This window comes from Kogia breviceps, chromosome 2 (genome assembly GCF_026419965.1).
Source record: "Kogia breviceps isolate mKogBre1 chromosome 2, mKogBre1 haplotype 1, whole genome shotgun sequence".
Taxonomy (NCBI): Eukaryota; Metazoa; Chordata; class Mammalia; order Artiodactyla; family Physeteridae; genus Kogia; species Kogia breviceps.
In genome coordinates this window covers 140,468,976-140,484,602 of record NC_081311.1, presented here as the reverse complement: position 1 = coordinate 140,484,602, position 15,627 = coordinate 140,468,976, and the positions used below count along the sequence as shown (strand labels likewise).

Here is a 15,627-nt window from a genome sequence, read left to right as displayed (position 1 = left end):
CAGCATGCGGGATCTTCCCAGACCAGAGATCAAAACTGTGTCCCCTGCATTGGCAGGTAGATTCTTAACCACTGCACCACCAGGGAAGTCCCTAGGTTACTTTTAGATATCCATGATTGCAAAATGGTAAGTCATTGCCTAAGAAAGTCAGTAGCCCAGTATTTAATACTGTCTGTGAAATCTGCTTATTGATGCTTTAAAACCAAGCAGAGAGGGCTTCCCTGGTGGCGCTGTGGTTGAGAGTCCGCCTGCAGATGCAGGGGACACGGGTTCGTGCCCTGGTCCTGGAAGATCCCACATGCTGCGAAGCGGCTGGGCCCGTGAGCCATGGCTGCTGGGCCTGCGCGTCCGGAGCCTGTGCTCCACAACGGGAGAGGCCACAACAGTGAGAGGCCCGCGTACCACAAAAAAAAAAAAAACAAACAAAAAAAACCAAGCAGAGAGAAATTAATATATATATATATACACACATATATATATTTTGCTGTGTATTTGAAGTTTTATAGTAGTAATAATCAAAATGCATAAAGAAATAGCAAAGTTCTGCTGCTGCTGCAAGTTACCGTTAACCTTTAGTGAGAATTGTATGTGTTTCATATTAGGATTAGACCTATAAAATAATGCTCTGAGGTCAAAGCTTTTGAAATCAATGAAGTATCACCATACTAAGTAAATTTAGGGAAGGGAGTATGTGTGCATTTGCTTTAGCTATAGGGATGTGGATGATTTATATTTGAACCACAGCACAAACATATTAACAACTGGAACTAAATGCTAGTAAATAGCAAATATGCATTACATTATACTACAAGATTAACCAAACAGTATTCAACAAACTAAGTCATCATGGAGTTAATTGACATTGATTTATTATTAACTCAGAAGAAAAGTAGTTATTGAAAACTACTACCAACTCAAGACAACAAAATATCTTCCCTCCAAATTGCAGAAATTCCCAGCCATCTTTGTGTGTAGCAGCTGTACAGTTTTGCATGATAGCCAAACTTCTTAGTAGAATACAGTATCAAAAAATTTTAGGAAATTAAATTAGTCATATGAATTTTAATTTATGAATACTAAATTTAGCTAATACTTTAACTCAGTAAAAACCAAGGTATAGAATTGTATTTTATTCCTGTATAGAAACAAACAAAATATTTACATATTTTAAAAAAATTAATTCTGAGCCCATCCTATGGTCTACCAGTCGGCCTAAAACCATGTTTTAAGAATAGGAAGTTATGATATTGTTATACAGGTGATTTCCATTGCTGGCATATATGCCAATCCAGAAGCTATTTGCCAAAATTCCTATAGCTTTACTTTACTGGGCTAGTTGAGATATCATCGATTTTAGTTTCCAAACCTCATTTAAAAAAAATATCACCTTACCCCCTTCTTCTTTTATTCCATCTGCATGAATGTTTCACATTCACAATGCAACACTTAGTTCTCTGAATTTAAGCAGCCGTTGCAACTATACTGCTATATTCAGTATAATAAAATCCAGTGTTAACCTAAGACTGGGTAGAGAGATTTAATTTTAAATGTTTATTTTTTTACTCTTAAGATATTTCTAATGGAATGCTAACTGAATTTCTTGGAGGTTTTTTATTGTTTCATTTGAATACCCTTTCTTTAGAATTAGTAAATTTAATTAGCATCTAGCTAAAGGGAAATAGCATTTATACTGAATGTTGCTGAGGGACCTGCACCAAGCGTAAATAAGTCATACTTGGGTTAGGAGCTTAACCAAATACACCCAGAACACATAAGTAAACAAACAAGGGCTTGAATGTGATAGATAAAAGCAATTTTTTCAATATTGGTGTATGAAATGGAAGTTGTTTTGTTGTTGAGTGGTTTTTTCCTCTTCCTTTCACTTTAATGATACAGAATCATTTTTTCTTAGGAAATGTTATAATATGTATATGTCTTATTATGGTTCTACATACGTTAAACTACAGTTGAACCCTGAACAACATGAGGGTTGGGGCTCCACCCCTCCCACAGTTGAAAATGGAGCGCATAACTTTACATCTGGCCTCTGTGTCTGCAGTTCCGCATCCACAGATTCAGCCGGCTACGGATCATGTAGTACTGTAATATGTATTTATTTTTTAAAATCTTAGTATAAGTGGACCTGCATGGTTCAAACCCTTGTTGTTCAAGGGTTAGCTGCAATTATTTTTCAAATTTATATAGGAATATTTGAAATTAATAATAAACCATAAAGTACTTTCAAGTCTTAGGTCTGTTTATATTTATTAATAATTTGGTGGTTTGACTATAGTTTTAACATCCCTATAGCTCACTTATTCACTAGCACATGGAAACAGAGAAGGGAAAAATGTCTTCATTTCTTTTTTTAAACCAGTGCCCAAATTGGACTGATTTCCTTTGCAGTGATTTCCCAGTACTTTTTAAGTGAAATGAAATTCTTTGCTTGGTCTAGAAGTCCATACAGAAGCTGCCCCCCAGCTTTACATCTTTTGCTGACAGCCTCTTTGACTATGTTCTGATACTTGCATTTTTTCCTCTTCTCATGTATCAACCTGTTTCCATCTTAGTGTCTTTGTACTTGCTTTAACCTATGTCTAGAACATACTCCCCTAGGTCCTTTTTGATATTTAGATCAAGATTACCTCCCTAAAACTCAGTGCAAGTTAGGGTAATACAGTCATTATCACACCACCCTTTCTAGTTTTCTTTATAACACTTACTGTTATTTGGGATTATTTTATTTCTGGACTAAATTGTTTCTCTTCTGCTTTCTTACCCCCACTATGGAGTGTAAGTTCAAACCAGAGTGTAAGGAGAAACTGTCTTTTTCATCGTATCCTTAAGATCTAAATTCTAGAATATCACTTCATTCGTGGTACTCATTGAATAGTTTTTGAATTTATGAATCAGTCAGTTGTTCCATCTGTAAGTATTAGATGTGTTCTGAAGAATACCTTCAATAAGGTGTATTCTGAGGAATACTTTTGGCTTATGTGTTTTGGGCTGAAAGTTATCAACATTTTAGTATTTCCATTTGATTAATTTTATCTTATTTTTTGTTGGTTGTTAATAAGAGGTAAATGTTAATCTTAATATCTAGAATTACAATTTCATTTTGACAGGTTGACTTTGGCAGAATATCATGAACAGGAAGAAATTTTCAAACTTAGACTAGGACATCTCAAAAAGGTATGTGAAGCATATGCTGGATTTTTAGTTTACCAGAGGTTGTGGAAAGTTGTGTTATAAGTTTCTTATTGAAGAAGTCAAAACTTAAGAGAGAAAGCACCTAAATTAAAAACTTTGGACCAAAAAAGAGGAGCATTAAAGTTGCATTTTTATGTTGAATATATTAAAATAACATTCCTTTACCTTGTGGCAACTTACAGACATTTGAGATGCTGATGATACCATGTCCCTGTAATGGAGGAATGATTCCTGGCCATACCTCCAGGTTCTTAAAATTACTCTGTTAAATGCTATCTTTTTGTTAAAAAATGCTTCATTTTTAAGAAGAAATGTAAGATTCCATATTGTTTGTGTCCATTTCATAATAAATTGAAATAAGTATAAATTAATAACAAACATGTTTCTTTGGCTTAACTTTGAAGATATTGAATGCTTAATTAAATGTTTCAATTAAAATATGTACATTGGCAAATTTAGAAGAACCTGATCATCAGTAATAATATGAAGTGATATAATTTAGAAAAACATTGCTATATGTTATTAGTAAATTTTTATAATGTGTAGCTTTGTACTTGTTTGTAAACTCTGAAATTGTAATCAGTTCATTGTTTTTTTAGTTCAAACCACTTCAAAGAAATAACAGAGTAGATGTTTCCCCCTCAAAATGAAGTTACCGACAGATATAAAATCCTTTGCCTTTGATCCAATTTTTTCATTCTGCTTTCTGCTTGTCACGTTACTTACGTTTTTTTAATAGGCTGAATAATAGCTAAACCTGAGTTAGTGAACTAATTGATGATAGTATCTATGAAGTCATCTCCCTGGGGTAGGGTAAGGTAGGTCAGAGAAACCCATTTTTGCAGCAGCTACCATCTCACTATAGATGTTTTTGTTTTTGGAATGTTAGCACCATGCTTCAGATCCCTGCCATTTAACTACAGGGAAAAGAAGAAAATTATATTTTGTGTACATATGTGTATACACATATATGTGTAATTTGTGTTAGTGTTCTTTACTGTGTCATATCTGTCTATGCCCCTGCTCAGAAAAGTTTCAGCCTAAACTACTTGAACAGTAAATTCTAAAATGATTTATTCTGCTCTGTTTTGTTTTTGTATTCTGTTGTAATTGTTGACATTTCTCTTGCTCTTTGGTATAAGTAGGCAACTTCAGTCTGTTTTGTATCCAATAGAGTTGTAATGGGACTACGGAAGGGAAGAGGGGATTTTGTAGTTCAGAATTAGTACAAGTATTTGTCTGCCCACCTAAGCTATTTTGATAATAAATTCATAGAGACCTGTGTTTGATGTCCCATATAAAGATTTATCAATTATTTTCTAACCAGCCTCTCATGATAATGGGATACTAAACAATATAATTAACTGGAAGGTTATTATTTTCACATATAATAGTAAATTTCAAATTACTCTTTCTAATGATGAGATTTTACATGTTTTTATTTTATGAAAACTTACTATAAAATCTGAAATTATAAAGCAGTTAAATTAGTAATCAGCTATTTGTATTACAAAAACAAAAGGATTCAGAGGAGGGTTTGTTTTTATTTTTGGTTGGTGGGTGGTTGGTTGATTTTAAAGCTTTCCTGGTACATTGAAAATACTTCATTTCTCTGAAACACTTCTATTTTGTAAGTGAGGTACATATACTTAAATGTCTAGATATTATATAAACAGTTGTAAGCTGTTGTAGATTACTACACCTTTTCTTCTAACCTCCATATTATCTTCTTTCCCGGTGTTTGACTTCTCCATTTTTTTGTATTTACTCATTCTTTCTAGTAATTGTCCCTTCCATAATCTTTTTACTATTTTTTTTTCAGCTTTTATCAAATTTACTGAGCAGTTTTAGATTTCTAACTTAACTTCTTCTTAACCAATTTACAACATTACTTTTCTTTGATCTCTGTCATGGAATATTTTGGGAGAGTGGATGAAATAATGCTGAAATATACTCTCATGTCTTGAATTCTCACATTTTCTTCTGAAAGACTATTTTGGGTGAGGAGAATGAGTGCATTATGAAGAAAGTGGCTAGTAGTACACACAGAACAAAATTGAGTAAGTAGTGTCACCTTAGAGCACAAATAAATAGCAGTTGTCTGCTTACCACTGGGTATTAATTTTTGAGTCATACAATTTAAAAATAATAATCATTCAATTACATGTGTTAAAAATAAGTTATTTGGCATTCTAAAGCACAGTTGGAAAGTAGGGCATTAAAAATAGGTCATTTTGTTTTCTAAAACACAGGTAGATTGGACACTTTTAACACATACAGAGTAAGCTTGAGTTAAAAGAAAAGATGTTATCACCTCTATCTTAAGCCAACATGAACTATACCCTGACATGTAACTATATAGCTTCTACCATAGGCTGGATCTGATCTGTGAGTATTTGGTGTCCATGTAACCTGCATAGGAATTAATCATGTGACCTACATCAGCTTAGGGTTTAGATATGGAGCCCAGCATACTCCTGCATTAGCAAAGGTGACTCTCACTCTCCCTTTAATAAAAACTCGAAGTTAAATGGAATTATTAGATTAAATCTGTTGACACCAAAGGAAAAAATGTCCATCATTGACAAAACCCATACCATTTGGACATAGGAGACTAGAAGGCCTATTTACTTTTTCTTGAGATAAATAATTTATGATGTGCATTGTATTTCATAAAGATAATCATAATAATTGAATAGAGAAGCTGAAATATGAGAAAGTATATTTACCATTGAATAAATCATAAAATTCAGTTCATATTCTATACTATTCTGTAGGGTTAGAAACATAATAAATCTAAATCCAATGAATCTGTCTGTTAGTGTGATAGAGTAACAAATGAGAGTTGAGCAGTAAGTCCATGGCTAAAATAAATACATATTTCTGGTAACCACCAAATAGTAAATGTAAACTTACTGAAGGGCTTATTTTCTTTTGAAATTAGGAAAGCTATTATGCAGCATCATCTTTTTTTAATATAGCAAGGATTATTTAATATTTATTTTTAGTTATTAATCAGTTTGAGAAATTATTGGTCACTCATTCACTAAAATTCACTTTATTTCCACACTGCCTAAATCGGACATGATTCAAATTCCCATTTCAGGAGAATTACATAATATTACATTTTATTCACTTTGAAGTTTTAACCATTCTAAAGTGAACATTAATGTTAAATTTGAATGCCAAGATCTTCTCTGTTTGCTTTGTCTAAATTAATACAGCTAGTAACTGGCAAAGCAAAAACTTGAACCTTTTCTCACTGCTATTTCTTTTTTTTTTTCCTCCTATTTCAGTGGCAAGTACCCTTATGCTGTATTCCTACAGTTCTCTAGTTGTAGATAAATAGCAAGTTGATCCTTTTGTATTCAGAAGAATTAATTCACTTGTAGCTTTCTCTGCATGTTTCTTAGAGTAGTGTGAATGTTTGCTTTTTTTTTTCTCCAGAAACATGCTCTTTCATTTTCATTGCAGATAAAGGAGAGCAGTTAAGTTTTTCACACACACATATACTTCTTTCTTTCTCTTATATATTACTTTCCTTGGGTATCCTGTTAGTGACTGTTCTATCAACTAGAATACTTCTTTATTATTAGCTGCTTTGTTGTTTTTCATTCTGTTTATTTTTAAAGGTCAACAGGGAAAGCACTTTTTTGGGGTTAAAATGTGTGAATACACTCTAGTATAATTTTACCTTTTATAGAGCTAAAGATTTAATTGAATAGAACAGAAAAGAACTATATAGTAAAGTATATGGAGACTGTACAAATTATTCCTAAAACTTATTAAAAAATAACTTTTTTGCTACTAGTAATTATGCACGAACTTCCTTAATTATCATTCATTAAAAGCTTGTAGTTGGCAATGGGAATAATTTCCTGTCTTCAAAAAGTTGTACCTTTGGGCTTCCCTGGTGGCGCAGTGGTTGAGCGTCCGTCTGCCGATGCAGGGGACACGAGTTCGTGCCCCGATCTGGGAAGATCCCACATGCCGCGGAGCAGCTGAGCCCGTGAGCCATGGCCGCTGAGCCTGCGCGTCCGGAGCCTGTGCTCCGCAACGAGAGAGGCCACAACAGTGAGAGGCCCGCGTACCGCAAAAAAAAAAAAAAAAAGTTGTACCTTTGAGGCAGAGCAACTAAATCCCATTTGAAATCCCATCCCACCTGTGCCACATGTGGAATCTCTGGATTAAGGAAACTAATAAACCACATACCAGTTAGCTTTTATGGTTGATCCTGTTTTGATACCAGTCTTTGATACATTCTAGTTATGGGAAAGTCATTTATCTTTGTGATTTGAGGAGTTCTGCTAGGTTGTTGTTTGTATAGTTCAGATCTTTATTCTGGAATTGAAGAAAACTACATAGATGTGCTTTCCAAGAATTGTTACTGAACTAACACAAACAACTTTTTAAAAAATCCCTGAAAAACTGTTTTCCTTGTAATAGATTATCTCTGTAGTCATATTATTATTTAAAAGATACACATTACCAATCATAATATGCCAAAATAAAGAGAAGTAAGAATTCTGAAAGTTATTGGGACCAATAACTATGTCGTGCCACTGCTATTATTCAAGTTTGTGATGTGAACAGCATGTGGAGGTGTTGCTCCTTATTTTCTAGTCTTCGAATTTTTTTGTCTTCTGGATTTTAAATATTTGATTAGTTGGAGAGAATGCATATAGAAGATTTGGCATCTCAATATGGAATATTAGATAGTATTGTAGGGATTGGCTTTATGTGTTTTGGGGTGTGTGTGTGTGTGTGTGTGTGTGTGTGAGAGAGAGAGAGAGAGAGAGAGAGAGAGAGAGAAGCCCTGAATATAAATGTCAGAAATTTTTATTGGAAAAACATAACCAACTTGTAATTGAAACAGGATTAGTCAAGAACCATCAGCACCAACACAAGTGTATCTTTGCAGACCGAAGGAATCAGCTAAACAATTACAGTCATCTCAATCTCTACTAAAACAAAAATCGCATCCAACATGCCACCTGACACCATTTCTTTCTCTCTCTCTCCTTTGCTCCTTGCGATGTGGCATTCATCTCTCCTTGTGCCTCCGTTCTGAAGAGATAACAGTATAGCAACAACTCTGCCACTGAAATCCTGTTCTCTGACCGATTTTGGCACCTGCAAAGAGAAACAACCAGTGTAACAGGCAGCCGCAGCATCAGTATTAATCTTCCATGATGAAATCTTTACAGGTCAAGAACAAGCACACAGCTCTTTTCTCACTCCTTCACAGTGGACCATGCAACTAGTTGAAATGGAAGACAATGGATTGTCTGCAAGCCTTTTGAACAGTGGAGGATACAGGGCATTGGTTTTAGGTGAATTAACCCCCAAATATTCTTGAAGTTTGATATCTCCTTTGGTCTTTCTTTCTAGAATACCACTGTCATCTGATTTATCAAATCCTTAGTATGACCACAAAGAATAAGTTGGCATATGTGGCATCTCGTCACTTTAGTTTCGAATAAAAGTATGAAAATAATTAATGCTAGAGGGCTTAATCTCTAAAACTGTGTGTGCACCTTTATAGTCAAGAAATTTTTCTCTCAGAGCCAACCACATTGTACATTATGTTTCTCTAGAACATAACACAAGATGCTACTTGTGTAGGAAGTAGTTTTCAGTGGAAATCTAGTGAAAATGCATTATACTAGAAAAAGTCACCATTAAACCCATGAAGAATATTATGTGGTTCCTGACTTCTTGGCATGTGTGGGCAAGAGAAGTGCCAAGAAGAGTGTTGGAATTCTAAACTTGACATTTTGTGCTTAGTACTGCTTCCATTTAAAAATGAGTACTATCTATGAAAGCTGCCTGTGCTGAGAGAACATGGAACTAGCTGTAGATAGGAAAGCTCCCAGTGTATACTCTACTTCCTACTCTCATTGTAAACCTACAAACTTATTCCTGGCTTTTTCCCCACCATTTATAATTATACATCTTTATTTGGTAGTAGATGATTGTTCACTTACCAGAGTGAAAATTTAGCAGTAAAATGTGTTTTACTTCTGTAGTGTTTGATATTAATCCAGTTGTTATATAGGCAATGGAATTTTTTAAATTTCAGAAAGAATCTTAGAAGTCATGTTAACCGTTGGCTAGAGCAGGGTTTAATTTATTCAGGTTTGTAAGTTCAGTCTAGAGATCACTGTTTCACAAAAATAGAACAACTGCTTGGCCACTGGCCAAGAACTGTAACTCCATGCCGTTTATATGCATATGTACAGAGAGAGTGTAGAAGATCAGGTTCTTCTCATTATTGTGTAAAAATACGGAATCCACCAAAGTCCTGAAAAAGGTTAAAAGCAGGCAGAAAGCTGGAGGAAAGTATAGTAGTAATTGTACCTGTATGTGCTAAGGTTTGGTGTCAGACCTTGGCTAGTGTTTTTAACATCAAGGAATTTCATCCCCCTAATACAGTAGCTGTGATTTCTTTTTCAGGAAGTGTACTAAATAGTTAAAGTTTGCCAGAGAGTTGAACTGTTACATTTATTTGCTGCTGAGAAGATAGGGTTGGGTTTGTTTAAACAGAATGGGGGAACTGACAGAATCAAAACCTGTCCATTTTAACACATTCCCATTAAAGGGTTTTGATGTATATACATTTATGCATTTGAAGAGAGATTAACAACCCCCCACCCCCCAAAGAAGGAAATGAAGTGCAGAGAGAAGAAAACATTAAGGTTCTAAAGTAATTAAGCCAGTTAAACACACCTGAGGGAGATGCAGTATGTTCCCCTCAGTAATATCCAGCTCAGTGATTGAGGATGGGCATGGAGGGAGCATATATATAGTTAGGAACGAAAACCTCCCTAGGAATTTCATAATATTTGTCCTTTCTCCTCCTCCTACCCTACTCCTCAATCTATACAACCATACTCAAGCAAAAATAGGATTATGGGCAGTAGTTTCAAAACCGATCTCTACATTCAACGTGGTTTTTTTGTTGGTTGGTTCATATTTCCAATGGCTCATGTCTATCATATCCATATTTAAGATATATTAAAGAATATAATGGAGAAAAATTTGAGGACATTTAATAAGGATAAATTAGAAGTAAATTGGTAAAAATTTTCTTCCTAATTCTTTTTTTCTGCACTGCCCTTTCTGTTAGCCTTTAATAGTGCCTTTTGTTAATTTCATGTTTCACTCTCCTGGTGATAAACTTTTAGAATGACATTATAAATATTTAATGAAATTAAAACTTAATTTGAGGACCTGGAGATACTAACTCTTGAGGGATTCGTATTGTTCATACTACTAAATGAATTTGGTGTTAAACTTGTTGAAACCTCATTCTGAACTAGTTTTTCCAGATGGACTAATGCTGTTATGGTGCTGTTGAATATACTGTTGTAAGTGATAAGCTTTTCTCTGCTTTCACCATCTTCATAATATACCACACAGAATTCTTCTACCAACCCTCATGGATTATAGGCAAGCTGAGAATGCTATATCAGAAAATACTTTCTATCTTATCTTGGCTTTATAGAAAGGCCGCTCTTCGAAATTGAGGGTTTTTTTGTGGGGCTGACATGTAACATACATTAGAGATTTGCTAAAGAAGTTTAAACTAGGATGTTTAATTTTTTCAGGACATCCGTTAGTTTTACATGTGAAAATGCATTTTATAACTCCTTAAGCTTTATAGTTTAATGCCTACACACCCCCACTTTAAAAAAATTGCCATTAAAGGAAATGCTCAAAAATACCCCAAATCTGCCTAGCAGTTTTAATCTGGCATTTTACAGAGATTCTACTGTTGCTGTAACGTAATTTTAGCTTAGAATGTTGAGCCAAGAGGATACTAAGTTGCCAGAAAGGACTTTGATTACAAATAGAAAGCATTTCTATGCTAAATATCTGGTGAGGGACAAACTGGTTTTACCTTCCATATAAATCTTTTAAAGTTAAAAATTTTAGAAGGTGGTGTGTTTTGCAGGTTACTTAAATGATGAGGCAATATTGAGATCTGTTGTTGTATACTTGTCTGACCTGGGTTTTTTAATATATTTAAGTAATTCAGAATATTAGATCTTATTTTAAAATACTGTTAAAATAGCTGTAGTGTGTACTGTTAAGGTCTATTGCTATATCTTTTTGTTTAAATGGAAAAGAGCCATGTCCTTTTATTGTATGTGATTACCAAACCTACCTCTCTGTTTAATGGGATCTTTTCTTACTCACGTCCCTTCAACACCATAATTGTCTACAGAGACCAGTTAGTTCCCTTCCAGAGATGCTGTTTGTTTCTTCTTAGACCTTCTCTGCTTTAATTGCTTAGCTGGTGGATGACTTGAGGATTGAAACTTGGTATTCTTACTAAGCATGATCTAGCTGTCTGGATTGCCCCTCTTTTTTATTTTAATAATTTGGACTACCTTTGCCATGCGTTTCAGGATTCCATTCCATAATGATTCAGATCAGTTTTGAGCCCAGGTCTGCCTTGCTTCTCCTGAACCCTCTGAAAACGATTAATTCTGAGGATGGCCCAGGGGCTAATGTCAGTCTCAAGCAAGGAGAGCATGGCCTACAGTATATAGATCTTTGGAAATGATCTGCAGTAAAGATAAGTTTAGTTGCTAAGACTACCATATTCTAGACTGTTGTACGTTGGGGCTAGACCAAAACTGGGCCTTGCCCCTTTCTGTAAGGAGAGGATACTAAGCAGTATTGCCTAGTGTTTGCCTAAAAGTATGTGTATTAATCTGTTCAGGCTGCCATAACAAAATACCATAGACAGGATGGCTTAAACAAGAGAAACTTATTTCTCACAGTTTTAGAGGCTAGAAGTCTAAGATCAAGGTCCAGCAGGGTTTAGTTTCTGATGGGGCTCTCTTCCTCATCTGTAGATGGCCGTCTTCTCAAGCCTTCACATGATTTTTTCTCTGTGCTCCCACAAAGAGGTGGTGGGGTTGGAAGGAGAGATCTCTTTCTCTCTCTTCCTCCTCAAAAAGCCACTAATCCCATCATGAGGGCTCCACTCTCATGACCTAAGCTAGCTCTAATTACCTCACAAAGTCCCCTTCTCCAAATACTATCACACTGGGGTTTAGGGCTTAGACATAAAAATTTGGGAGGAACACGAACCTTCAATCCATATAGCATGTATACTTTTTCTCAGTGGGATTTGAGAGAAGTAACTTAGAGTTATTGAATTATCTTTCCTCTAGAAGTGTGTCACTTTGTTTTAAGGTCCAGGATATTGTGAAATCAATATTAAATTACAATATGGAAGATGTAAATATATTTCACTGATGACTATGGAGGATTTATGTCTATTTGCATATGAATTTGTTATAGTTCCTTCCCTTGACATGCCTCTTGAATACCTAGGATCCAGCTTTTTTTTTAAACTAGTGCTCCTGACATTTTGTTTCTTCCTGTAAACTTTACAATTCAAACTGAATGAAGCTTGCCTGTGTTTTTGTATTATAAGATCTTATGGGGCATACTTGTCATGTTTTATAGAGGGTAAAAAGCTCGCTTAGCTGGCACAGACATACATTTTATTTTCTTTAGTAAGTATATTGTGATATTGATTACTGCCATTGTATAAACATCTGAAGATTACCAAAAATTATAAAACAAATGTAATTATGTGTCAACAATCTAGTTGAATCTCATAATTATCTATTTATGAGCTAATAAAATTTAATATCTATAAATTCATTTTAAAAATAGTATCCCCATACCACATTTTCAAATGAAAGCTGAAACAAGTGTTTTTGCTGGTATTCTAATAGGCATTTCACCATTTTATCAGATTATTTAAAATTATACCAACTTACTAAGTATTTATTAGCTTCCTACATGTATAAGAAATTAATGGCAGGTTTTAAGGCAGCAAACATTAGTAATCTGAAGAAAGAAAATTATCACTTTCTGTGTTCTGTGGCATAAATGAATTTGAATTTTTTCATACTCATGGGCACAGCTATATGGCCAGTTTCTTATTCTACTTCATATAACTAAATGGAGACAACTGAACTGTGGTTTGACTTTATTGTTCCAAAGCTTTTTAATCTATTTCCTCTCCTTATAATGAATCTTCAGTTATTTAATCCCCTGGGACATTATCTTACCTTTTTTCTTTTTTCATTAAAATTAGAAAGATTTGTAACTGAAGCTACATTAAATGAGGAAATTTCAGAGAATTTAGTGTATCTATTTTAGAAAACTTTCCCCAAAATTTTAGAAAAGTTCATCTTCACTTAAATTTATTTTTTTTTTACTTAAATTTTATTTTGAAGGTTTCTATGTATCATCTAATGCCTAATTTACATTAAATATCTCTGAAACAAGTAATGGTTGTTTCATTTTAAAATAACTGAAATAATCTTAAGGTCAGGTGGAATATGAACAACATACTTAGATTTAGTTTTTTAATCTGTGAACGTTTGTTTTTCTTTATGAGACTTAGAATATTCCTTTCAGTTTGAGCCTTAGATAAAGGTGTAATAGACTTTATATCTCTATTATCTGCTTTACGATGAAATAATGTATTTTCAAAGTTAATTTCAGAACTATTAATTTTTTGAGATAAAGGCTTTCTAAAAATTATCAGAAGATAAATCATTAAGAGACAGTGCTAATGAAAAACAAATATTTAAATAACTTCTATTCCATGTGGTATAGATTTATAACGGTAGTGGTACACATTTAGGCCAAGGCAATCTGAATTTGTTTACTTACTCAATAAATAGTTATTCAAAAATATTATAGGGCTTCCCTGGTGGCGCAGTGGTTGAGAGTCCGCCTGCCGATGCAGGGGACACGGGTTCGTGCCCCGGTCCAGGAGGATCCCACGTGCCACGGAGCGGCTGGGCCCGTGAGCCATGGCCGCTGAGCCTGCGCGTTCGGAGCCTGTGCTCCGCAACGGGAGAGGCCACAACAGTGAGAGGCCTGCGTACCGCAAAAAAAAAAAAAAAAAAATTATAAAATTGGGCATTTGTAGAACTTTTCACTGAAATTTGGTATGTTCTTGTTTTTTAAGTAGTATTTAAATTTATATTGACAAATCAAGAGGTATGTGTGTAATGGGTGATTTTATTTGTTTTGGTGTCTAATTTTTAAAAATGTTCTAAAAATTGTATATTTTGAGACATGAAAAATATTTATCAAAATGTTTAGATTAAATGAATGTTAAAGTAAATTTCTTTAGGATTTGCCTAGGTCTGCTCTGATAACTAAGGATCTGCCACAGCTATTCATAAAATTTTTGTTTTAAGAGTCTCTTTAAAATTGTAGTGGGATTTATCCAAAGTGAGTGGCCAGACTCTGTGTGTGTGTGTGTGTGTGTGTGTGTGTGTGTGTGTGTGTGTGTATTCCAAATGTTGTAAGGTCTCAGAATAATCAGTAGTTCTGTCTCCTACCTTTCTTCCTCTTTTAACTGTTGTGAAATATCATTTCATTTGTTTTGTACTAGTAAATTATTCCCTCGTAAATTAAAATTTGGATGTACCAGAAATAAAACTTTCAGCTCCTTTTGTGTTATAAGTCAGTTTCAGACTACCTTGCAGTCATTTTCAGTTTAGACATTATAAAAATAGATTTCTTGTGGTACAGAATAAAAGTCAGCATCTCGTTAGGTATATAGATTTTCATGTGGAGGATGGTTTCTTGAAATAGGCTTTTGCCTTATCTCTTTCTATCTTTCAGGCATTGAAAAGAGCACTTTGGTCTTTTAACTCAGTGGAACTTTATAATACACCATTCTTCCCATCACTGTAAAAAATTGGTGCATCAGTAAAAATATCTTTTTTATATCACAAATAAATTGAGCTTGTTATAGTCCCCTCTCTTCATTTTCAGGAAGAGGCAGAAATCCAGGCAGAACTTGAACGTTTGGAAAGAGTCAGAAATCTTCACATTCGAGAGCTCAAAAGAATAAATAATGAAGATAATTCACAGTAAGTCATTATTTGTATTTCACAGTTGTACATGGTAAAAGTTTTTTCTCCCCTTGGAGATCATAAACACAGTATTTCCTTGTTGGGGGCTTCTCACCATAGACACCTCAAGTCCTTCCCATGGCTCTTCAGAAGGCCTTGTTTGATCTGGTCTCTGGCCACCTCACCACCCCATCTCTCTCATCCTCCCCTCACTTATATGTCATAGACACACTGGCCCCCTCAAACATGTCTGACTCGTTCCCTCAAGGCTTTTGTGCTCGCCATTTCCTCTTCCTGAAATGTTCCTCCTCTAAATATCTGAGTGGCTTACTCCTTATTTCACTCCCAGTGGTCATTAGAGAAGCCACCCTGTCTAAAATAGCAGTCCTTGCCTCACTCCATCCCCTATCTCAGTATCCTTGCCTTACTTTATTTTTTCTTAGCACTTATCACTATTTGGAATTACAAATTTTTTTTTTCAGTTATTTTACCCGTTTCCTTTCACTCA

At 34.6% G+C, this 15,627-nt stretch overlaps 1 protein-coding gene across 1 annotated transcript in view; it reads left to right on the top strand.

The window, feature by feature from the left end:
- TLK1 (tousled like kinase 1) overlaps positions 1-15,627 on the top strand; it is a 152,473-nt gene that overhangs the window by 118,355 nt on the left and 18,491 nt on the right. Inside the window, exons 12-13 of the mRNA XM_059053516.2 lie at positions 3,126-3,192; positions 15,040-15,137. Of these exons, the coding sequence (XP_058909499.1) occupies positions 3,126-3,192; positions 15,040-15,137 (165 nt within the window). The remainder of the gene's footprint in view (positions 1-3,125; positions 3,193-15,039; positions 15,138-15,627) is intronic.